The sequence below is a fragment of the Abramis brama genome, assembly GCF_963993115.1.
Source record: "Abramis brama genome assembly, chromosome: 11".
In the NCBI taxonomy this organism is placed as follows: Eukaryota; Metazoa; Chordata; class Actinopteri; order Cypriniformes; family Leuciscidae; genus Abramis; species Abramis brama.
Window position 1 is genome coordinate 27,866,998 of NC_139973.1, and position 26,170 is coordinate 27,893,167.

General features: G+C 39.3%; 1 protein-coding gene and 1 long non-coding RNA gene across 10 annotated transcripts; one reads left to right on the forward strand and one right to left on the reverse strand.

Annotated features, from left to right (window-relative positions):
* Positions 1–15: 15 nt before the first annotated feature.
* Positions 16–11,360, forward strand: LOC311092576. Its single transcript, XR_014608270.1, has 4 exons — positions 16–86; positions 814–1,769; positions 9,738–9,942; positions 10,091–11,360. It is a non-coding gene; the product is annotated as an uncharacterized lncRNA (long non-coding RNA).
* rae1 (ribonucleic acid export 1) lies at positions 11,306–26,170 on the reverse strand (the record flags this gene model as incomplete). Of its 9 annotated transcripts, none has more annotated exons than XM_084129397.1 (13): positions 26,128–26,167; positions 25,621–25,752; positions 25,424–25,528; positions 25,135–25,227; positions 24,384–24,470; positions 24,134–24,220; positions 22,648–22,719; positions 22,167–22,274; positions 17,578–17,684; positions 17,411–17,486; positions 17,032–17,226; positions 13,073–13,158; positions 11,306–11,685 (listed from the first exon to the last, which is right to left on the reverse strand). In XM_084129397.1, coding segments are annotated over exons 2-13 (1,107 nt in total). In that variant the 5' UTR covers positions 25,711–25,752; positions 26,128–26,167. The 9 variants fall into 9 exon arrangements, with proteins under 9 accessions (XP_083985523.1, XP_083985520.1, XP_083985522.1 ...); XM_084129394.1 differs by having other exon boundaries at positions 26,063–26,162; XM_084129396.1 differs by having other exon boundaries at positions 25,953–26,154.

The window sequence follows — 26,170 nt, forward strand, 5'->3', positions numbered from 1 at the left end:
CGCTAGTGACGCTTCATTCGTAGTAAATGCAGAGACGAGAAGCCATCACAAATGTGTTCTTCTCTTCATTGTCTTGTCACTTACAGGTAATTGCAAAGTATAATGCAAAACACACTTCCGATTTAAGCATAAACACTGTTAATATAATATGAATGAGTTGTGCGCATGTTTAACGCAGTTGTTTTGTTATATGAAAACCCCCGTCATGAGTTTGTCATGTTGAGCACATGGTTAGCATAAGTGCTCCGCGATTAGCGCCAGAGTCCGCCACATAACTGGTTAAAGTATAAATACTATTTTAATCTATAATGTATAATATTGTTTAGCGTTATAAATTATTTCTAATTTACATACGTGGTCGTTAATCGACGGTGATGTCTGTAAACTGTTATGCGTTACATTTGAGTGAATGTAGTTGAGTGAATTTCACGTCTTGTCATTCAATGTAATATATCAGACAACGAACTTGTATGTGTTCTAAACTGAGAATAGGGAGTGAATTCTTAATGTATTTTACATCATCATTCTCATGTTATTATTTAGATAAAGGGTAAATGCTAGTTAAAGTGTTATATATATAAAAAATTATACATTAGGGTATCACTTTGGCAATTGTAAATCCTGAATGTGCAAAATGTTTAAAGTTGAAATGTTTTATTCAGGCATAGAATGCAAAAGTCATACATGTGTTGACCATGTAATGTGCTGAAAGGTTGTAATATGCATATACTTTTATTGATTGATTCGTAGTAAATGCAGAGACAAGAAGCCATCACAAATGCGTTCTTCTCTTCATTGTCTTGTTACTTACAGGAGTACTACAAATTTGGAGGCATCGCTGGGATGATTGTTGGGTGGTCTTGACTCCTTCATCAGCGAGAACCACCCAGTCACATTCATCTCTTACCCAGACGTACAGCAGTGAGGCTGCAGATACCCCTTTTCCACCAAGGCAGAGCTGGTGCTGGTTCGGAGCCAGAGCCTAGTTTCAAATCGGTTCTTTGTTTTTCCACCGCCAAAGCACCAGCTCCGAACCAGTAAAACTGGTTCTTAAGTAGCACCAAATCATTGCAGGGTCTAGAACGGAGCCAAGAAAGAACCGCTTGCGTCAGGGGCTGGGGGCGGGGTTACCGTGACCAACAAGACGAATAGAAACTTGTGACCGCCATTTTTAAATAGCAGCTAGTCGAGCTAATAGCAGCTCGATTATAATATCCGTCTATGTAAGTTACGGCGAGCTGCACGAACGCGTTGGATTCCGATGTATTTTTGCAAACCCATGAGCATCCATAGTATTGCAACGTCCGTTATTGTTGATGGCTTGTTCGAGATGCATCGGAGCGGCGAGGACCGATCGGAGCTGCGGGAGTGTTTGGAGAGCATACGACTCCTTGTGCTTTTAGATCGCTATCGCAGTGCTTTGATGTCATGCGGCGATCGATCTGCGAGAAGCCGATGCATCTCGAACAAGCCTGGCGTGTTTGTGTTTGGCGCTACCGCACTAGCGGTTGCTGGGCAACATGAGACGTATACAGTGACGTAAGATCTGGCTCTGTTGTGGCTCTCTAGCCGGTGGAAAGGCAAACCGGTTCTTAGTAAGCTCGTCAGTCGAACCAACTCTGAACCAGCTTTGGCTCTGGCTCTGAACCAGCACCCGGTTCTTGTTGGTGGAAAAGGGGTAAGAGTGAAGTGGAGAGACAAGGCTGATTTAGTGGTGCGTGCGCTTGAGACACAGTGAGTTCAGAAGCGACGACACCCAGGTCAGTGAGGTAACCACCACTTTCAACACTGCTAAATACAAAAAAAAAAGAGAGAAGAATGGATGCGCTTGAAAGTCTTCAGGAGGAGATAGGAGAAAAATTATGCACACTGTCAAGAGAGAAATTAATAGAACTCTGCTCCTTTTTACACATCCCGTCAGTGAAAGATGTGACCCGCCTCTCACTCATAAAGTATATCAGCAGTCATTTATTGAGGAGTGAGCTGGAAGAACTAGAGGATAGTGGCATGGCAGAGTTATTGTGTATTCATGAGAAGCTAAGTGACCTCACAGTGGCCACTGCTGACAACCCAGGAAAATGGGTGGAGCCAGGACACGTTGAAAGAGACATGAACACGGCCCAGAGACCAGTGAGAGAAACTAGTACTGTAACTGAGTCATTTCAGGCTATGCATATTAATACTGCTGTTGCACACACCACATCGGGGGCGCAGGCAACATCAGATAGGAGGCGGACAGACCATTCACAACTGCCCCAGAGACACAGCGCGCCAGTCATTTGGCATAAAGAGTTTAAAATCTCAGGCTTGATCGGTGAACCGGGCCAAAAGGACCGATTATCATTCTCTAGTCTCGCTCGTCAAATCGAGAGTGGGCTGGTCAAGGGATATCCTGAACAGGAAATCATAGATGCAGTAATCAGATCAATTACACCTGGGCTTCAGCTGCGTAGCTATCTTGAAGGGAAAGCTGGTTTAACTCTTCCTACTCTGAGACGCATTTTCCGTTCTCATTATCAAGAAAAAAATGCAACTGAATTATACAAACAATTGACCACCGAGGGCCAGCGTAGCAAAGAGACCCCCCAAAACTTCCTAATATGGGCTCTTGACCTGAGACAATAAATTCTGTTTGCCTCCCAAGAAGATGAATCTGGGCTGAAGTATGACCCTGTTTTAGTGCAGAACATGTTTCTGCATTCAGTTTTAACGGGCTTGCAAAACGACCGTGTTCAGAGCGACTTACAGCCGTATCTTTCTGACGCTGCGATCTCCGATGAAGTATTGCTAGAAAAATTAAATGTTGCATGCTCTCATGAGTCAGAGAGGCAGAACAAGCGGAAAACAGAACGCCAAGCTATTGTTCATGCCACCCAGCTTGATAAACCCGTCCCTGAACAAAAATGTCTGCCTAAACAGTCAAAGCTCGACTTGATGTCTCAGTTAAAAAGACTTAGCGATGACATTATGCAGATCAAAGAGCAAATTCAGCTGCCACAAGTTACATCACACCAATGCTTTGCAGTTAACCATGAAGAGTTAGCAGTGACACGCTGTCATCCGTAGAACATGCCACAGATCAGCCAGCTGCCGCCAGAGTGGAGCCCAGTGCCAGGCCATCAAGCCCAGAGGCCGGATTCAGTCAAACATGAGCAACAACATTATCAACTTCAGTCGCAACATCCGCAATTTGGTGCTGTATCACAGCAACAGTACACAGCACCACAGCCGCTTCATGCCCTGACTCATTTTGCTCAACGACAGCAGCCCCAGCGCCATCACTTTCAAATACCTCCCCAAGCCAGTCAGTCACTATACCCGGTCACACGACAGTACCCAAATGAACGGTTGTCGCAACCCCAACGCCAGTATCAACAGCCCAGACGTCAGCAAGCTAGACAATGTTTTCACTGCCAACAGAGGGGAACCACGGAGCAGTGCACCCATTGCTATTATTGCAGCAGCAGCGAACATTATGCAGCTGGTTGCAGAGTACGGGGTACGAGAAACCAGAGGGAGGTTCAGTTAAACAGGGAAGGGTTGCTCCAAAGGGACAGGGAGTGACCCAAGAGACGAGCACGTCCCGACGACACACAACACGACAGTTCAAACCCAACCTGCAATACCATGTGCCTCACGAAATAGACAGCATAATAACAGCCGAATGCCGAGTTAATCAGCATTCTCCAATAACTTCCCTAGTTGGCAGGCAATGCCTGGTGGCCTGCTATTTGCAAGGACATGAGACAGAGGCTTTATGGGACACAGGCTCCCAGGTGTGTATTATTGATGAGCAGTGGAAAGACAGCTACATACCAGAAGTCAGACTGAGAGATATTTCCGAAGCCACAGAAACACCTGAACGTCTTCACCTTGTGGCAGCCAATGGTACTGACATGCCGTACGGAGGATGGGTTGAGGTGACTTTCAAGTTGGCCTCCCCTGCTGAAAGAGTGAAAGAATTAGTCATTCCTATGCTTGTTCTAAAGGGTCAGCAACTCCCTAAACCTATCATTGGATTTAATGTAATCGAGCAAGTGATGAATCAAAAAGATACAGACAATTCGGACAAAGTGACTAACAGACAGCTGTACCAAACCGTTGTAAGCACATTTCCCAACCTGAAAAGAGACAAAGTCCACACCTTCATCAATCTGGTGACAGCTGATGATCTCGGCGAGTATACAGTGAGTACTGCCCAGGGATCTGTGAACATACCAAAGCACACAATCATACAAATACAGTGCAAAGTTAAAATGCCACATGTGAGGCAAGACAGTGTGTTGCTGTTTGAGCCATGCGTCAACCCTCAACACCCTGAGGGCCTAGAACTGTTTGACACTCTGCTGGAGGTGAAAAAAGGTACCCGCCCTTCAGTCACTCTGAGCGTGCAGAACGAGACCGACCACGATATTATCCTAGGAGGTAGAGTGGAGCTGGGCATTGTGCAACCAGTTAAATCAGTCTTACCTGCGACTATGATCTCTCCAAGGGGAACAGGATCTGTGACTCAGGTTATGGTCGAGGAAACGCCAAGGGGAACAGAGGAAGACAGCCTGTGGGACCCACCGGTCGACTTGAGCCATCTAACTGCACGGCAACAACAACAAGTGAAGCAGATGTTAAGGGAGGAGTGCCAAGCTTTCTCAAAATCCGACGACGACATTGGTTGTGCAAAGGGACTTCAAATGAGTCTTTCCTTGAACGACAATACACCTGTAGCTCGGACATACAATTCAGTTCCAAAGCCCTTGTACCAGGAGATGAAAGACTACCTACAGGACTTAATAGCTCAAGGGTGGGTAGAAAAGTCCAACTCCTCTTATTCTTTGCCAATTGTGTGTGTCCGGAAAAAGGATGGCAGCCTCAGACTGTGTATTGATTACAGGGACCTGAATCGGAAGACAGTACCTGACCGACAGCCGATTCCTCGAGTGCAGGACGTCTTAGATGGCCTGGGGGGCAATTCTTGGTTCTCTCTGCTCGACCAAGGGAAGGCGTATCATCAAGGCTTCATGACCCAAGAGAGCAGGCCACTAACAGCATTCACAACCCCCTGGGGCTTATATGAATGGATTCGAATACCCTTTGGCCTTATGAATGCTCCGGCGGCGTTCCAGCGGTTCATGGAGAAATGTTTGGAGGGAATGAGAGACGAGATCTGCGTGCCATATCTGGACGACATCTTGGTCTTCACAAAGTCATTTGATGACCAAGTGGAGGCAGTGAGGAGAGTATTGAGGCAACTATGTACCCATGGGATTAAACTAAAGCCACGAAAATGCGACATGTTCAAGAACGAAGTGAGATACCTGGGCAGGATTGTGTCTGCAGAGGGTAGTCGCCTGGACCCAGCTGATACGGCTGCTGTAACAGCTTTGAAGGAGAAGCGACCAGGCACTGTAGGCGAGCTACGTAAGATCTTGGGCCTGCTCAGCTACTATCGTCGGTACATAAAGGATTTTTCAAGAATTGCCAGTCTGCTGTATAACCTTTTGAAGGGCAAAGCCAATGGTGGGGAAAGTCCAGCAAGGGCCAAGAAAAGGACAGAGAGGAACAAGAAGGGTTCTGCGATGCCATCAAACCAGCGGATTGAATGGACAGCGGACCACCAAGAAGTCTTGGAGAAATTGATTGAGTGTTTGGTCCGACCACCCGTGTTAGGGTTTCCAGATTTCTCTGAACCATTCATCCTGCATACAGATGCATCAAATCAAGGCCTGGGGGCTGTTCTATATCAACGGCAAGGTGGAAAGTTGAGGGTGATTGCTTATGGGTCCAGAACATTGACAGCGGCTGAGAAGAACTACCACCTCCACAGTGGGAAGCTGGAATTCCTCGCCCTAAAGTGGGCTGTGACTGAAAAATTCAGGGACTATTTGTATTACGCCCCAACTTTCACTGTGTACAGCGATAATAATCCCTTGACCTATGTACTCTCGCCTGCAAAACTCAATGCAACTGGGTGTCGATGGGTCGGTGAGTTAGCGGACTTCCACTTCACAATCCGCTACCGGCCAGGAAGAGAGAATGTGGATGCAGACACGTTGTCTAGGATGCCGTTGGACGTAGAGACTGTGATGAAAGAGTACACAGAGGAGCTTCCATCAGATTGCATTGGAGCAATGATACAAGCAGTCGAAATTCAGGATGAGCTGGGTCCCAACATGGCTGTCAGATGTGAGGATGTAATTGCATGGAGAGAGACAGATGAAGCATCACCAACGTCATTATCAAAAGAGGAGATTCGACAGGCACAGAGTGACGATAAGGACATCAACGTTATCGTCGAGCACTTACAGTCTGGGTCCCGGCCAGGCTCAAAGCAGTGGCGGGCAGTCAACCCAAAGTTCAGAGGTTTAATCCGAGAATGGGACAAGTTACAGTTAGATGAACATGGCATACTGTACCGTAAAACGTCACAGCGGACTCAGCTCGTGTTACCGGCCAAGTTCAAGCACATTGTCCTGAGGGAACAACACGATGAGATGGGCCACCAAGGGCTGGATAGGACAACAAGCCTTATTAGAGACCGTTTTTTCTGGCCACAGATGCAGAAGGATATTGAGCATTATGTCCTAAGGGCGTGTCCGTGCATTAAGCAGAAAAAACCATGCCGGGAGATACGAGCACCGTTAAAAAGCATCAAGACAACTTACTCGTTTGAGCTGGTCTCGATTGATTTTCTCCATCTAGATAAGTGCAAAGGAGGATATGAGTACATTCTCGTCGTCATCGATCACTTTACACGATTTGTTCAAGCCTATGCTACCACATCAAAATCAGGCAAAACGGTGGCTGACCGACTGTTCAATGACTTTGCCCTGAAGTTCGGATTCCCTTCGAGGATTCACCACGACCAAGGTGGAGAATTTGAGAACCAGTTGTTTGACCAACTAAGGAAATACAGTGGTATTACAGCATCAAGAACAACCCCTTACCATCCCCAAGGAAATGGCCAGGTGGAAAGGTTCAACCGAACAATACTACAGATGCTCAAGACTCTGACAGAGAAAGAGAAATCCAATTGGAAGGAGGCACTTAACAAACTAGTCTTCGCATACAACTGCACTAAATGTGAGGTTACTGGCTTCTCGCCATTTTACCTGTTGTTTGGTCGCTCCCCAAGACTCCCCGTTGATGCGTTGTTCGGACTTGACCAGGACCACGGCACCACTAATCAGCGAGAGTATGTAGAACGCTGGACAAAGGGGATGCAAGAGGCTTACGAGATTGCACGGGACCATGCAAAAAAGTCTGATGAAAGGAACAAGCGAAACTACGACCACAAAGTAAGATGTGCTGACCTGTACCCTGGAAGCCGAGTCCTTGTGAAAAATCTCACTCCGCGAGGGGGTCCTGGAAAGCTAAGGAACTACTGGGAGGACGAAGTTCATGTTGTAAACCGTCAAGCCATGGAGGATGTCCCTATTTACGAGGTGAAACCTGAGCAGGGGAAAGGAAGGTCAAGAGTCTTACAGAGAAATCTACTTCTACCATGCGATTACTTCCCATCAGCCATTGCAGAGAAAAAGGACTCCACACCTAACCAAAAGAGGAGGAAAACGGGTCAGCTTGGAAGGAACAGAGAGTATGTGCCAGAGGCTAACAGTGAAAGTGAGGAAGATGAATACAGCTTCAGAGTGGAATGCCAACAAAGAGACAAAAGGACAGATGGACAACATGAGACAAATAGAGATGTGTTATCAAGGGAGTCAGACTTACCTGAAACACCAGTAGGTACCTATGAACTAGGCCTAGCTCATGAACAACATCCACAGTCAACCCAAGCTGAATTGGAAACTGAGCCTGGAGAAGAGAGACAAGTCAACGACACAAGAGACAGATAGGAAGCTCAGGAGATCGGATCAACTGCTGAGTCTGAGGAAATAGAGAGAGGAGCACCAGCAACACAAGGACAGAGAAACATGCACTCAGGGGAACAAAACAAGTTAACAACGAGAATGCGACGACCTCCAAAAAAGTTCACTTACGACACCTTTGGGACACCAGTATGTCGCAATGTGCAGAGCATGAGTGGTGACTATTATCAGGATTTCAGAGTCCCAAACACTTGGACAACAATACCCTTTTATTATCACCAAGCCCCACCTTTTTGCTACTAACTGTGAACTACCATATCTTTAAGTTAATCTACTGTTTTGGTTATACTACCAAGTGCCTTTGAGGTGCAAATAATATGGACTGTTGATATGGACTGTTGATATGTGGTCATACATACTGGAACATTTGATAAGCTATGAACTGCCCTTTCTAATATGCACACTGAAGAGCCTGGAAAACATATATGAACAATGGACAATCAATAGTGAACAGCAAAGCAGATACTGCTGTGCAATTTAGGGAACATGGACTGTCTTAGGGCTCTGAACACAGCCACGTTAAGCTGTTCTAAGCTCCAAATGGACTATTGCTGAACTTTGAGACTCTTGTCAATATATGACATTCGCCAATTGACTTATATGAAAAAAAAAAAAAAGAGAGAGAGGACTTTCAGTCTTGGTGCCACTGCAATTGTTATGATTCTATTGAAGAATGTGAAAAAAATAGATGTGCATTATCACTGTGGCATGAGTGTGTAAAAAAAAAAGAAAAAAAAAGAAATTGGTTTAACAGAAAGCAATATTGATTAAGATTCATTGAGAAGGGCATTGGTAGATGTCGGGACGACATTTTATCCTGTAGGGGAGAGTGTAATAGTGAGTACAGGCCGTTTGTGTTTGTACATTTCTTTGTAATATAGTGTGATGTTAATTTTCCAATACTTTTACATATGGTTTAAATGCTTATTTGTGCTTTATGTTTAAAAAGGAGTGTGTGTTATGCGCATTTACTCATATAATTATTTTCGCTTGGCATACCAGCGTGATGACGTCATCGCACGCATCGCATAGTAACCCGCGCGCTAGTGATGCTTCATTCGTAGTAAATGCAGAGACGAGAAGCCATCACAAATGCGTTCTTCTCTTCATTGTCTTGTTACTTACAGGTAATTGCAAAGTATAATGCAAAACACACTTCCGATTTAAGCATAAACACTGTTAATATAATATGAATGAGTTGTGCGCATGTTTAACGCAGTTGTTTTGTTATATGAATATCATGAGTCATGAGTTTGTCATGTTGAGCACATGGTTAGCATAAGTGCTCCGCGATTAGCGCCAGAGTCCGCCACATAACTGGTTAAAGTATAAATACTATTTGAATCTATAATGTATAATATTGTTTAGCGTTATAAATTATTTCTAATTTACATACGTGGTCGTTAATCGACGGTGATGTCTGTAAACTGTTATGCGTTACATTTGAGTGAATGTAGTTGAGTGAATTTCACGTCTTGTCATTCAATGTAATATATCAGACAACGAACTTGTATGTGTTCTAAACTGAGAATAGGGAGTGAATTCTTAATGTATTTTACATCATCATTCTCATGTTATTATTTAGATAAAGGGTAAATGCTAGTTAAAGTGTTATATATATAAAAATGATACATTAGGGTGTCACTTTGGCAATTGTAAATCCTGAATGTGCAAAATGTTTAAAGTTGAAATGTTTTATTCAGGCATAGAATACAAAAGTCATACATGTGTTGACCATGTAATGTGCTGAAAGGTTGTAATATGCATATACTTTTATTGATTGATTCGTAGTAAATGCAGAGACGAGAAGCCATCACAAATGCGTTCTTCTCTTCATTGTCTTGTTACTTACAGGAGTACTACAAATTTGGAGGCATCGCTGGGATGATTGTTGGGTGGTCTGACTCCTTCATCAGCGAGAACCACCCAGTCACATTCATCTCTTACCCAGACGTACAGCAGTGAGGCTGCAGAGTGAAGTGGAGAGACAAGGCTGATTTAGTGGTGCGTGCGCTTGAGACACAGTGAGTTCAGAAGCGACGGCACCCAGGTCAGTGAGGTAACCAGCCATCACAAATGCGTTCTTCTCTTCATTGTCTTGTTACTTACAGGAGTACTACACTTGCACATTTAGCAGAAACGAGCAATTTCAACATATTGAAAATATGTATCCATGAAGTCCATCGTCATTTCCCTGTATTTTATAGGATGTGTGACAAAAAGTATTTCTGCATGATCATCTTCCTCCTCGGCAAGAAAGAACAAAGCCTCTTAAATCAAGATGGGCACTTTCTGCACAGCAACAATGTGGATATAACAGTGCTGAAACAAGGTGGGTTCCTCACAAACCACCCATATGGACACCCCAGGGAAGTGACCCCACATGTACGCACCGACCCAGCTTGCCCAGCCGAGGCCTTAAATTCACTTTAAAAACACGTTAAATACCAGATGATGCACTTAGTTAAAAAAAAAAAGTGTGGAATATTGGACACCTCATGCACTCAACGGTCGCAGCTTTAATTACGTAGCGGGGGCTCTCAGACTCCGATACTCAATGACAAAATAACCTTTTAAAATTCATACACTATAGAGTTGAGTATATAGTGCATAAGAACATAGTGTATAAGTGCATAGTGCGTCATTTAGGATGCAGCTTGTGACAAAAGTAATATGTTCGCATTCATAATACTCATAGTATTCACAGTACTAGACAAAAAGTCAGAAGTAGTACGTCAGAATTCACAGTACTCATAAAAGAGTACTCGTCCCTGGTGACCAACTACTTCCGGCGAGATTCTGAAGTTTGAGTACGATGGACACTTTACTATCCCATGAGGCCACGGAAGAGGATTGTGAATGGCAGTGAACAGTGAAGCGACGTAACTTTCAGAACAATTTTTTTCCAGCTAATCAAAGATAAAAGACAACAAAACTGCAGTGCTCACTTATAATAAACAATGATATTGTTTGTTGGTGTGGATATAGTTGCCGTTATAGTTATCTTTACACTTGGTGTGAACGGGCCTTAAAGTGCCCATATTATGCGTTTTCAAATATTGCCTTTCACGTAATGTGTAATATAACTGTTTGTGAATGTAAAAGGTCTGCAAAGATTTAAAGATCAAAGTGCACAACAAAAAGTTATTGCCTCCTAAAACAAAGAATCGATTCTTTGATGCAGCGGCACTTTAACAGATCTTGACAGATCTTGACAGTCATGAGGGTGTCAGGGAATTCTAAGATGTTTTCCCCCCAGTATGTTGGTTGCACCACTTGACTAACAAGTTTTAATAGTTGAATTGTTTATAATTAACATTACTGCTTCAAAAGTAAGTTAATGCAAAACTACAAAATTATATTTATGAAAGTCTGCATCATTTTCCCACCTGCAAGACAATAAGACAAGTGCAATGTCAAAATGCAGAGAAAGCTTGAGATAGATTTATTATTGGTTACATAATGTGATTATACACCAAGAAGAGAAAGAAAAGCAAATGGTGAAAATGCATTTCCTTCTTATTAAGAAATAAGAGCTGCAAGTAATGAAGAACTTCATGAAGAAAAAAAAAAAAAAGGTACATCAATTACACCAGAAATGCTAAAGCATGGCTTCCTTAATCGTATCAAAAGCCACTGCTCACATCACCATTGCTTATGAGCAGTTGGCGCCCTTCCGATTGGTCCATAAAAATTACGCATTGCCATGCCTTTGGTCCAGGTGTTAGCCAAATTGAGGTCTCTCTCCCATATTTACACACTAATGCAGGTCTTCCAAGATGTGATGTGAAGCTTGACGAATCTAAAGACAAGGAGGGGCAGGCGTCAGTCAATACAGCATTCTGCTTTTCAAATCAAATTTAGTTTTGGTTTTCTGTTCCCCATGAACAAAAGTAAAGTTTTCACATGGTCAAGAGAGGCATAATGCTGAATTATTACATCTTTATTCTCTGACAGGCCAATTCCAATGGCTCCAAGTTTTACAGATCATTCTCTTGTATTAAGAGATTTATCTAATAAGTAGATCAGAGACCAAAATTCATATATATCCTCTGCATATAATATCCACACACAATCATCCAAACACCTGATACTAGTCAATTTAACAGCACAAGAAAAGGAACGCAGAGACTGTTAATGTAATTTTCTTAAATCACCGCCTTGGTATGGTATTACAGTAAAAATATATTTCAATATTTTTACTGGAAACAAATGTTTTTTAACATAAAAAGTGGAGAACTTTTAAAAAAATTAAAACATGCAAAGTAGAATGCATTTATAGAAATGCTAAAACTAATACAGTTTCCTTTGCATCCTACTTGTGCATAAACACTGCTGACTTTTTCGTATTTCATGGTATTTTTCAGATCAATGCACTGAACAGATCTGGACATGCTACCACAAAACAGCACAACTGTGTGTGGCTGTACAGTGTCATCAGACCAATCCAGACAGCCAACAGCAGACATTTCTTAAGATTAATGGCCTGATTGACTCCAAAACATGTGCGGCAGCATGTCATTATACTGTCTGTCTTGCAAAGCCATCTAACGTTGATCACGTTAAAAGTGCAACACAGATTGCTGTAATGACATTTTTGCGACTGAAAACTTTTTCCAGAAAAATTAAGCCATGAAGCCAAAGTCATTAATAACACACTTCTCTACAGAAGACCAGGAGAAAAATCATTCAAAAGTAAAGCAACCATTACAAATCTTTCCATTTTGTATCTTATGACTTTTCAATTATTTACATAAGATTTAAGTCCTAGAGACGATCAAATCAGATTTAAGTGCTTAACTCCATGCACAATAATCGAAGCATTAAATTAAAAGTGGATGTACTGAATCATTCTCTTTAACTCATTACTTGGCTACTGGAGTCACTTATTAGCATACATACCAGTAAAAGAGTCAATACACAGTTCAGAGTGTAGGCTATGTGAACAGTGCCCAAGTGTCAAGTTTTTTTGTTTTTTTTTATCCCAATGTGCATGGGATATTCCGTACACAATTTTCAAAGCCCATTCTGTGCACACACACAATGTTTAAACATCAGGCCCCAGAAGTTTCAAGAACCATAGAACTCAGAAAGCATCACAACTGCACAAAGTCTGCGCAAGTCAGAAAGCACACCGGCCCTTGCACGGTGAAAGAAAGTCTCCACAGTATTGGACATCCCGCTCTCACCATTTCTTGTTCCGAGGCTTCAGTTCCTCAGCCGCATTCCTCAAGAAGATGTAATTCTTTTTCTGGGGATTGTAATACTCGTGTCCCTGTTAAACAAAACAGAGGGGGAAAAAATGAGCAGAGGTCACACTGATTTTCACTCGAGTTCAATAGAAAGACATAGAACTTACTTTCATCCTTTATCGTAACTGTATCTAAGTAACAAAGACAACACCAAATCATAAAATCAACATTCTAAAGGCCCGTTCACAGTTCACACCAGGAAAACGAAACTACCCATATTTTGAAGAATATGAGTAACCAAACAGGCCACATTGACTTCCATTGTATGGAAATAAAAAAAAAGCCAATGGGGCCCATCAACTGTTTGGTTACCAACATTCTTAAAAATATCTACTTTTGTGTTCAGTAGAAGAAAGAAATTCATACAGGTTTGAAACAACTTGAGGGTGAGTAAATGACAATTAACATTTTTTGGTGAACTATCCATTTAATGGCAATTTGCATTCTTATTGCATATTCCCACCTACTGGGCGGTTGTGCAAAAAATTTTCTTAAAGGTCCCGTATTATGCCCCTTTTCACAACATGTAAAATAAGTCTCTGATGTCCCCAGAGTGTGTATGTGAAGTTTCAGCTCAAAATACCCAACAGATCATTTTTTACAACATGTTTAAATTGTCATTTTTTGGGGCACAGAAAAACGCGCTGTTTTAGTGTGTGCCCTTTAAATGCAAATAAGCTGCTGCTGGACGACCCAGGGGGCGGAGCTTCATGAGCGCACGCTCAGTCTCTCAGGACAATTTCATCTCACGGAATGATGATAATATCAGAAACTCTCAGTAACGGTGTTCATTTCGAGTCGGACAATAATGCCTACAGAGTCAGAGTGCTGTATAGAGATGAAACAGGTATAGTATAGTTTAATTACGGTTATTATAACATATGTCATCTGCTTGTATGTATCCATTATTTATTAATAGCCTACAAGTCTGCTGTCTGAATGATGATCAAACATATACTGATGAGTTTAATAAAGTTTATTGTACATCACACAAAAGATGAAGCGTCAGTTTTACTTCAGAAAATCACCGTGAGAGCTGAATAAACACAGTAAGTTATAAGAAGTGCGCAAGTACATAAACGAATTTCGGTAGAGTTGAGGGAGCATTCCTGTGGGCGGAGGTTAGTCAAAAAACGGTTCTAGTGACGTCATTAAAGAAGGAAGTAGAGGGATGTAGTCCAAACGGGCCGTTCGATGTAGGCGACTTCTGTTAAATAAAATATCTCGCTTGGCATTGAACTTTGAGCTTTATAATTTTACAGATATTATTTATGCTCTAACAGCAACATTACACACTAACTAAAGTTTGAAACATGGGATCACGAAGAACGGGACCTTTAAAACAGTTTTTTTTATTACTGTGAACGAATTATATTGTTTGTTTAATGCTAAAGTAAGATTGATTGAACTAAATCAATACAGTCTGTGCTTGCAAAGATATGGCTGTAAAAAAATTATTTTTTATGTTTAGCCATTTTACTTCCACATTTGTTGTGAAATGTATCACATCTATTTTATTATAGAAATACATTATATAGACAATGTCCCGTTTTTATTCAAAAACATTTTGAATGCACATTGAAGTGTGAGATGAGAATATAATAAATAAATTATGGAGTAAAATAAAGAAGATGTTATAAGTAAACTAACTCTGGAACAAAAGTTAAGGTTATCCACAAACTTAAACGGGAATGTCGCATAACCTGCTATCCGGAATACCCCCAGATGACATGCCTGTAGCACACACTAATAAACTAAACATTCTTGTGCATTGGTGTGGCTGCTAATATAGTTATCGTAATTGATGTGAACATCTAAGGCAATAGCCGCGTTTCCACTGTCGGGCCAGGGCCGGGCCGTGCTAGTGCGTGCCAGGGCCAGTCGCAGTTTCCACTGTCACTTCCGGGGCTTGATCGGGGCTTACTCGGGGGCGGGGCCAACCGCCAGGATTTCTGGCCCGTCGAATACCTTGGGCCAAAGCGGGCCAGCTCGGGCTAGAGGAGTGGTTACGAACAGAGGCGGAGTTCACCTGAGTCGGGAGACGGCAGCGCCGGATGATTCTGTCAGCATTAAAGAGTTTTAAAATAATTTAACTCGCGTTCATGTTTGAATGCCTTCTGTTTGTGATGCAAAAGACTATGCGCGCTAACCATTACCATAGTAAACGCTTGAAGATAAGCATAGTAAAAAAACAGTGAACGCTTGAAGAAATCAGACCAATCATAAAGGCTATCACAGTCATGTTTTTATTTTATCTGTCAGTAGCCTACGTCTCGTCTCTTTATACCGGACTATCATAAAATAAAGCAACTTTTTTTTCGGGAGCTTCCTCTGACTGAAAATATCTGTATGGGAGTCGAGAGAGTGCTAAAGCTCCTCAGGTCGTATTTTTGGTGGCATATATTTGTAGAAATTATCATTCTTTCTAAATGTGATGTAAATATGTCCTGTAACTACCAGATAAACAGAAACAGACGTGACTGAAGAAGTAAGTCTGTCCTCTACCTCCTCTTTCTTTTGTGAAATAGACCTAACGGTAATTTATTTCTGAGTGACTAATGTGCAATTTTGACATAAATTAATTCATTATGATCAGTGTATCACTTTTTATTGTAAACCTGTAGTAAAACATCGATGCTTGGGTTTTAAATATTCAAGTAAACAACAAAAATGCCAGCAAACGGCCGCTTTTATCATGTTTGTTTTCAACGCTGTTTCCAGTGATTTCTGATTAGTTTTCTGATAAAACTTATATTTGTTGGTGTGACGTTGTTCCAGAGAGGCGTGTTACGGGCGTGTTTTAGTGAAGCGCTGTGGAGCTTCTGGCCCGACAGTGGAAACGCAGGCCCGGTGCTATTAGCCCGAGGCTATTAGCCCGGCACGGCCCGTTTAAAGCCCTGGCTCGCACTGGCCCGACAGTGGAAACGCGGCTAATGATGCTAAATGCTGGGATTGACAAGTCCAGCTGTATTTTATCACTCAATTTTTTCTGTATATGATTAGTCCTTAAAATGCTTAAAAGATGAGGAGCAAGTACAATGGTCGACTTGATTACAATTTTTTTTTCGTATCTTTTTGGCCATTGCGTTGTGCCTTACTTGCACTTAAAGGGATGGTTCAGAGTAATTTCAACCTAGGGTCCTTTGCACCATGACCTCGAGCTAGGTTGAAATTACTCTGAACCATCCCTTTAATGTCCTACCATGAAAGCTGCATTAGGGCAGTGTGCCAACAAGTCAAAAGACCAACTTCTATGTGGCTAAAGATCCTTGGATTCTGTTTGATTCCGTTGCACTGTCAAGCTATTTTTGAATACAAGAATGTGTCTTATGTTAACTACTCATTCTAGACTAGTCAATTTTAAACCTATTAAAAGCAAATCCTTTGCAGTCTCTTTCATGAATGCCATATTTTCCTGATCACTTTAGCATTAATGTTCTTTCTCCAATGCTAATGTATGCTTTCTAGCTGATAAACCATCACACTGTTGTTGAATTCAATATTATAAAACCTGTTTCAACGTTAAGCATCCAACCATATGAGACAGAGAATCTGGGGCAAACTTAAGAGAGGCACTGTACTTTTGACATTACATAAACATGATGGTTCCTAAGCATAAATATTGTATAAATGTATATTTGCCCTTTATATTAAAAATACACTGCTATGAAATTGACCATAGGAACTTAAGTGAAGCTTAATCTATCAGATATCCTAACTGACAATAATACTATACTAAACATTTTTATACTTTTAACAAACAAACCTAAAATCTAATCTAAAGTCAATTATCTGATGTTAGAAAAAAAAAAGTTATTTTATTTTACTGTCCAAAACACTCATATTATTTCTGATGTTAATAACATACAAATGTTAAATATTAATTGAGAATGTACCTTAGACCAGTCATAGCTGGAGGCGTAGGCAAATATGTTCCCATTGTTATTGAAGCAACAGGCTGTTATTGGCTGATCTAATTGTTCAGAGGTCTTCAGCTTAGTGCGGGCATCTTTATCCCAGAAACTGAAGCGCCCATCAGAGCCTACTGTTGCCAGAGTGCCATGGACAGGGTGAAAGGAGATAGCATTTACCTACAACAGAGAAACAAACAGCATGACCATTTTCAGTTAGCTGAACAACAGGCAAATTAGGCAAAAGGTATTCTTTTTTTGAATATTGTCTTTGATACAACACTGGCCAGCCTTAGACTAGACGAAATACTCTAGCAAAATTTGCATTGCATTTAAAAAAGTACACAAAAACTAGAAAACTCACAGCATAAATATCTTGGGGTGTTGCAGTATTGGTTCCATTTGACCTGTGGCACTTAAAGGTGAAATTGTCCTTGGCTCTGGGTTTAAAAGATATATATTAGATAAAAATATATTCTGTGTTACTGTATTAGCTGTTAAATGTATAAACCAGATCAGATACAGACTTACGGGTTAGGTGGGTTTATGTAGTGAATGGCAACTCGGCCCTCAATGCTGCCTAGTGCAAAACCAGTAGGTTTACTCTGCTTGTCCTTAAAGATAGCCACACAGCGGTGCTGTTAAACAAAACACACAAGTTTAATACACTGTTTGCAACAGTATCTGCATTCTGCAGAGAAGAAAGAAACAATATAAAAGGTGAAATGGGCAATAAAACAACACAAAAACATTTTAGAGAAGTTATGCAGGGCAACTACAGAGATGTTAGTGAAGTGAACTTAAGCAAGAGACTGCCCAAAATTGAAAAATGTTACGACAAAAAAAAAAAACAAAAAAAAAAAAAAAACACAACCATAAAAGTACTGTAGACCATAAAGCTTATGTGCTATATTCAAAGTCATCTGAAGCCATACAATAGTATTCCTCACACAAAACTAAAACAACTAAAGTAGTTATTCACCAAAATATCTTACAATCCTCAAATTTAATTAAAGGATTAGCTCACTTTCAAAAAAAATTGCTGATAATTTACTCCCCCCGATGTCATCCAAGATATCCATGTCTTTCTTTCTTCAGTCGAAAAGAAATTAAGGTTTTTGAGAAAAACATTCCAGGATTTTTCTACACAGAATGGACTTCAATGGCAACCAACTATTCCAATGTTCAAAGAAGATTCAAATGTCTAGTGAAACGATCTGTCATTTTCTAAAAAAAAAAAATTATAAAAAAATTATACACTTTTTAACCACAAATGCCCGTCTTGTACAATATCTGAGATGCGCCATGTATTACGTCATCATGTTAGAAAGGTCACGAAAAAAAAAATAATAATAATAATAATAAATTAAAACAAAGATGTCGGACGATTTTGAAGTTGGAGGAGAAAATGAGATGACATTTTTCACCCTTTCCTACCTCTTTGAACCGGACGGAGTACACAGGCAAATAACTTAGATAGATGACGTGACGCGTGACCTTTCCAACGTGATGACGCAATGCGTGGCACATCTCAGAGATGGTACACGACGAGCATTTGTGGTTAAAAAGTATATATATATATTATATATATATATATATATATATATATATATATATATATTCTTTTTTTTTTTTTTTTTTTTTTTTTTTAGAAAATGACCGATCATTTCGCAAGACAAGACCCTTATTTCTCGACTGGGATCGTGTAGAGACTTTGAAGCTGCATTGAGACAGACATTTAAACCTTCTTTGAACATTGGTATAGTTGGTTGCCATTGAAGTCCATTATATGGAGAAAAATCCTGGAATGTTTTCCGCAAAAACTTTAATTTCTTTTTGACTAATGAAAGAAAGACATGGATATCTTGGATGACATCGGGGTGAGTAAATTATCTGCAAAAAATTTTTTGAAAGTGAACTAATCCTTTAATTCCTCCATATTTTCAAACTTGGCAAGTAACAGGTGGTTACAAGATATGAGAGAACCAAAAGGGGAGTAATGATTCACTCATTAGAGGTTCAAGCACTGTAATTGTTAATTTCCAAGGATCAGCATTCTCACCTTAAACTGATCGGGCAGACCAAAGAATTACGGGTTAGGTGGGTTTATGTAGTGAATGGCAACTCGGCCCTCAATGCTGCCTAGTGCAAAACCAGTAGGTTTACATTGCGTTTAACTACATTTACCAATTAACTACATTGTAGAGCCCGACCGATATATCGGCGGGCCGATATTATCGGCTGATATTAGGTACTAATCTGATACTATCGGTATCTGCATTTATAATGGCCGATAAATGAATACTTAAATTAAATAAAAGCGGACGAAACACCCTTCAACCATGTTATGAGTGTTGGCGCTGCATAGTTTGTCCACCAGAGGGCACTATACAAGGAAGATCGCTAACATCAATGAGCTTGGAAATCACAACGAACTTATTCTGCCTAAATAAAGTAATGATTACTGTATTTATAACTAGCATATCTGAGTTCCAGTTCCTGCATTGTAAAATGTAAGTTAGGCACGCGAGGAGTGAACATTTAGACATAGAGAAAAAGTATCAAACATAGCCTGTGCATAAAAGTTAGCTTTTCTTTTACACGTGTGTGAAATCCAAGTGTGCGTTGCTGACTTCGTTTAGCCGCAGCATTAACGAGTCACAATGTATATAGTGCATCTAAGTACTAAGTAGTAGATTTTAGAAGGCAGGCAGCAAATGATGATTGAAAATGGTTTGTTGTAGCTTGATGGAATAGATGGATAGAATTAAAAGAGTGCAGGTAAAGGGATAAGCAAGTTGACATTGTAATTATAAGGTAGCTTATAACATTGACATTTGGCAGACACTTTTATCAAAAGCGACTTACATTACATTGCATTTCAAGGTACACATTTACAATCTTATCAGTTCTTCACACACACACACACACATTATTACATAATTGAATTACTGTCAATATTAATAATAATAGTTGACTTTTTTTTGTTCAAAGGACTTTAAGTTTCATATCTTAAGTTTGTATTTTTATACATTATATTTATCAGAACTTTAATATATTCTGTTCTGTTGTGACAATAAAACAAAAGTTTATATAACAAAGTTTATTTTTAAACTGCATTATCATATTATTTTAGTAAGGCTGAGCACTCTTAAATAACGACAAATAACTAATGTTAGGGAAATCTGTTCATGTTTTGTTGCGCGTTTTCTGGATATTTGATTATTATTTTTTTTTATATATATATCGGAATATCGGATTTTTAAATCACCAAATATTTGTATCGGTATCGGCCTTAAAAATCCTTTATCGGTCGGGCTCTACTACATTGGTTCATAAAAATGAGAATCGAATAAAATCGAGAAATAATTATTTTTTATTTATTTTTTACTCGGACATTGTTTACTTCTTAAATGGTGATAGAAAGCATTAAAATGACACTGACTTTACAGAAAATACAGATTTCAGGATTTCATGTTTTGTGCATTTGTTACATTTCACACACACACAGTGAGTTCTTAGAGTATATTTTAATTGAATTGCCATAAGCAAATCGCGTTTGCCGGGGAAAAAAAAGATTTATGGCATATGACCTAATCAATGTAGTCTTTTTAGATATATTGCAGTATTTATTTATTGTTCACATTACATTGTCACGAAATACAAAAGATTTTTATGATTATTTCTATGCTACAGTAATAAATTTCAACAAGGAGAGCAGCTCGCACGGATAATGGTAGAAGATTTCTTACCAAAAAATACTTTATTAGGGCCCAAGCCCTGAAAGGGCGAAGGCCATATTGTTTTCATAAGGATTATTAGGGCCCAAGCCCTGAAAGGGCGATTGTTTTCGGTAGGATTATTATTATTATTAGGGCCCAAGCCCTGAAAGGGCGAAGGCCCTATTGTTTTCGTAAGGATTATTAGGGCCCAAGCCCTGAAAGGGCGATTGTTTTCGTAAGGATTTATTATTTATTTTTTTCATTATTTTTTTTTTTGCCTTTTTGCCACTTTTGGGGCCCTTAACATGCTCAAAAACTCTTGAAACTTTGCACACAGGTCAGAGGCCGGACTTAAGCTGGTACCCGGGTGTGGCAGGGGGGCTCAACAGCGCCCCCTTGGACACGGTCTGAAAACTTGGTCCATATATCAAACACGCTTGCATTAATTAATATGAAACTCGGTACACATATAGATCTCACCTTCCGCACTCTAAGTTATTAGCTCCGCCCAACAGGAAGTCGGCTATTATGGGTTGTTTGAAAAACGCATGCTGTGGAATTTGATGTACTCATCCTAGAGAATTCATCCAATCGCCTCCAAATGTAATTATACACCATTTATTTCTATATAAAATTATACAAATATCAGAACTAAACCCATTTTATTCTTTTTTTTCAATTTTATAATTGTTTAAGTTTAAAAACATCCAGAATGTTTTTTTAGTCCAAAAAATAAATAAATTATGTCATTCATAGTGCTATACTGCCCTCTTGTGTTCAAAGTCAGGTTGGCCTATTGTATCTATATATATATATATATCTATATTTTTATTTATTTATTTATTTTTTGTTATATATATATATATATATAGCAGTAGAGTGAAAGAAACATATATATATATATTTTTTAATTATATATATATATATATATATATATATATATATATATATATATATATATATATATATATATATATATATATAGCTGCGAGCAGCGATGGAGGGCCCAAGCCGGTGACACCGCCACCCCGGTGGCTTTAGTGTAACTAAAGGCACCAGGGTGGCGGTGCCACCGGCTTGGGCCCGCAATCGCTGCTCGCAGCTATATTTTAGAGTTCAAATGCAAAGACAAAGCGTTTTTTAATTCACATCCTCATCTGTATTGTGCGTTTTCAAATTAAAAATGTTTCATCTTTGCATTTGGTTTCTAAATAAAGTTCTATTATGTGTCCGAGCTCCTCTCCTTGTTGAACTTTGATATGTTTTTTGAGCTTACAGACCAAAGTAATTTTTATTTACTAACTCCTCCTGTATTTTGCTCGGATGTTTTTTTTGGTCGTGAATTTTTCGAATCAATTACTTCAAAAATTGAGTGTTTAGAAATTAATTAATACGGACCTGATGCTTCAGAGGCGAATCTATACGTCGAAACTCTGAAGGCTGATTTTCCAACTGGTAAACAATAAGACCACGTTCTGCTGTAGCAACAACAGCCATTGGATATACCTATAAAACAACAGAGATATGCATAAAATGATTTCAAGAAATAATTTCAGAAAAAATATAGTTTATGTACCATGTACTCAGATGTTAAAATAGAAAGAGGTTCACTTTGCTAGTCAAGTACACACACACAAAATGAACTCAAGCTATTTTTTTCTATTATTATATTATTTCTATTATTTCAAGAAATAATTTCAGAAAAAATATAGTTTATGTACCATGTACTCAGATGTTAAAATAGAAAGAGGTTCACTTTGCTAGTCAAGTACACACACACAAAATGAACTCAAGCTATCAATTACATTGGAAGAGTGAAAGAAACAGATAACCTTCTAAACTGATACTATAACAAATCATTCAAATCGCACTCCTTTACCACATCTGCACAGTAACACCTCTCTGGCATCTGCAGGGACATCATGGGGTTTGGGGAACGTGTATCCCAAAACTGTCAAAAAAATAAAGAGAGGTAGAGAAACAGTTTGCTAATGACACTGAGACTGTGATTTTGTCAGATACTGCACACTGCACTGTGATAAAAAAAGGAAAAAAAGTCGACACACCATGGCTCCAAAAATGTGAAAATTTAACAATAGACTCACACACAGGTGGTAACGTTTCGAGCGCGTAGGCTCTTCGTCAGACAATTAAGAGTTAAACACACCACGCCTTTATACTCACAATAAAGTAAATTATTAGAAGTAATTATTAATGATTATTAGAAGTTTTAGAAGTAAATTATTGATGTCCCCTCTGCGCCGTGGACACTTCACCAATTCTATACCTAGGTATTGTAAGGTAGAAACAGAATGTCTAAAAGTAGCAAAATGCTGAGCGACCGGACTTTTGAAATCTCGATTTCTGTTCTGAAATGCGGGTTTTTAAAGATCTACTCGTTTTGCCCACATAGCAAAGGCCACCAAGGGCAGCGCAGCATATAAATTACATTAGCCGTTTTGTACGAAATTGTCACATCAATTGGACATCAATAATTTACTTCTAAAACGCGAAACCTTCTGGATTTACACATTAGATACTATGGCATAGGGGATTAAATGAAGAATTTGATATTCGTCCATTTCTTTAAGATTTGTTCTTGATGTTGTTATTTTGGTTTATGTAGGTATCATCATTTAAATGGATAGTAATTTTGTATGTTTACTTTGATTCTCACATTTAATATGCACTACTTTTGTATTTTTTCCTTTGCCTTTATTTGTTTTTCTGGGTGACATTGGTATTATTATTATTATTATATAATTATTATTATTTGTATTTTTTTATTTGTATTTTGGGGGGGGGTCACCTGTGAGTATTATAAAGGCGTGGTGTGTTTAACTCTTAATTGTCTGACGAAGAGCCTACATGCTCGAAACGTTACCACCCTTGTGTGAGTCTATTATTCAATTTTAACATTTTTGGAGCCATGGTGTGCCGACTTTTTTTCTTTTTTATTAATTTTCTTGTCGAGCACCCAATTTGAGCAACATATTGCTTTGGATGTGTGTGCTTTTGATCTGATTTTACACTGAACTGTGATACAATTAACTAACAACTACAACTTAAGATACATTGGACTAAAAGAGATCCAAGCACACTTGCAAGCCCAATTTGATAAATATTTTTGTATGATCTTCAAACCAAGACAAACAGAACTGACCAAAAAGAACTCACTGGACAATGTTCCACCAAATGATTGTAGTTTAAATACATCTTGGTTCATAAATTATAAAAATATGCGAATGTGAAGAAGTGAATCTGGCATGCTTTTTGTGGTGTAATAAGTTGCACTAGGCCATATGAGGATTTAGACTATATTTCAACTGTGCAGCCCTAAATACATCAAAGATGGGTTCCAGCACCTTCAGTGTTTTGTCCCAGCTGCCAGTCATAATACAGCTGTAGTTTGGTGCTTTTATCCAGTGAATTGTCTTGATTGGGCCTTCATGCTGGTCAAGGGAAAAAGTTGTAGAACCTGTTAATCATACTGTAAACCAACACAACTGAAATACATATACTAAAAGGTATGGTATGGGCTTTGCTAATAATTTACTTTAATTAGCCCATTATGCAGAAGCATAAGAATATAAAATGAACAAATTAACTTCTTACTTGCGCTATCTGAATGGTCTGATTGCTGTTCAGATCCCACATTTTGGCAGTTTTGTCACAGGATGCTGTAAATACTTTACTGCCATCCTGTTAATACAAAGCACAGAAGCAGAATTGGGTGAGAGGATGTATCATGTCAGTTAGTAATAAAAAGAATATGGAAAATAGGACTCTGTTGGTTCAAGATTCTGACTTCTGACAGGAGTACCAAATTGTATGCAAGCCAAAAAAAAAAAAAGGTCCAACAATCTATTCATTTCTTATTTAGAATAATTAAGAACCTCCATTCAATTTATGAAATCCTAAATGGATTACAACAGTTCTTGTGCATTTCAGTAGAACAGTTTAGAGCTAAGTGAAAAAACTAATTCTGTGTAAAATTCTATGCCAGCTCTGACCCAAAACCAGAAATAAAGCAAACAAGCATAACAGCCTAGGATCAGCCTTTAAGTTGTGCAAATGTAATGTATAATCTGAGTCAGTATTGTGGCTTTTATTGTGTAAATGAAATGCCTAATCTGAGCAACCAGCATGAGAAGTTTGTTTTTGTGCAAATCAGTGCATGTCTTGTTTTCTGAGATTGTGCACAAGAACGATTTGTGCATTTGCAAAAATGTGTCCAGTGAGTAAGATCCCCATTTATTTGCTTTAAAATAGACTTTATGGTGAATAATGTTGGATGGTTGGAATGTTGGAAGTCTTTAAGATGTTAAAATAACCCACTAATAATTATGTGCGCGCATGATCTTACATCACTCCAGCACACATCCAGAACTGGGCCTGTGTGCATCTGCTGGGCTTTAGGAACAGTTTGACCATTATCTTGAACCTCCCAGCACCGCACCTTAGTTAACAATACATAAGCAAATGTATCAGTTGCAAGCTGAAAGAAGGGTTATTCAACAACTACAAAGATGCAATAGCATATTAGTAAGTGGAAATTACAGTCAATGTGTAACAAATATAAAAATACTGACACAAAGAAACACAAGTGAAAATGTATATTTAGGATAGGAGAAATGACTATGTCAACGGCTTACGTCATTGGCCCACGAGCCTCCGACGAGAAAGTTGCCAGGCATCGTAGGAGGACTGAATGCCAAGCAGCTTATGCTGTCATCGGGTGGCGATGTTACTTCAACATCCTATTAACGACACCTCAATTTAATTAACATGCACATATAACAATTTAAATATAAGATATGTAACGTTACGGATATTATATTTCTGTATTTACCTTCATTGGATTATGACTGTCTGTGGTGGTGGTGCCAAATACACCTGTTCCCGCAGACCCAAAACCCGTGTTCGTCCCGAATAAACTCATTTCAGTCCGTTAAGAGCAGATCAAACAACAATGAATCAGATCCTATACACGGAACATGCGATATAGTATTAACACGTGACAACAAAGATCATCTAACGTTACAATACCTAACGTTACATCGATTCAAATCAATTTAACGGTAACGTTAACAAACGGCTACTATTTTTAAAGTGCCTGAAATGAATATCATAGCCAGGTTATAAAAAGCATATTATCATGTTCACGTGCATTAAAACACAAACCGTGCGATGGGTTTTAATAGCCTTCAGAAAATACAATTAAATTATAGGCCTGGGCAAGATCTAAATTATTGGCAGCATGCTATCAAAATATCTTAACCATCTAAACTCACTAACTGCCGCTGAAATATTTGATTACTCCCATAAAACCGGTTCCCGCTTTAGAAACGATACACACACTCTGCTAAAGGCACTTCCGTCGCTCAGTTATTTTGGACGTG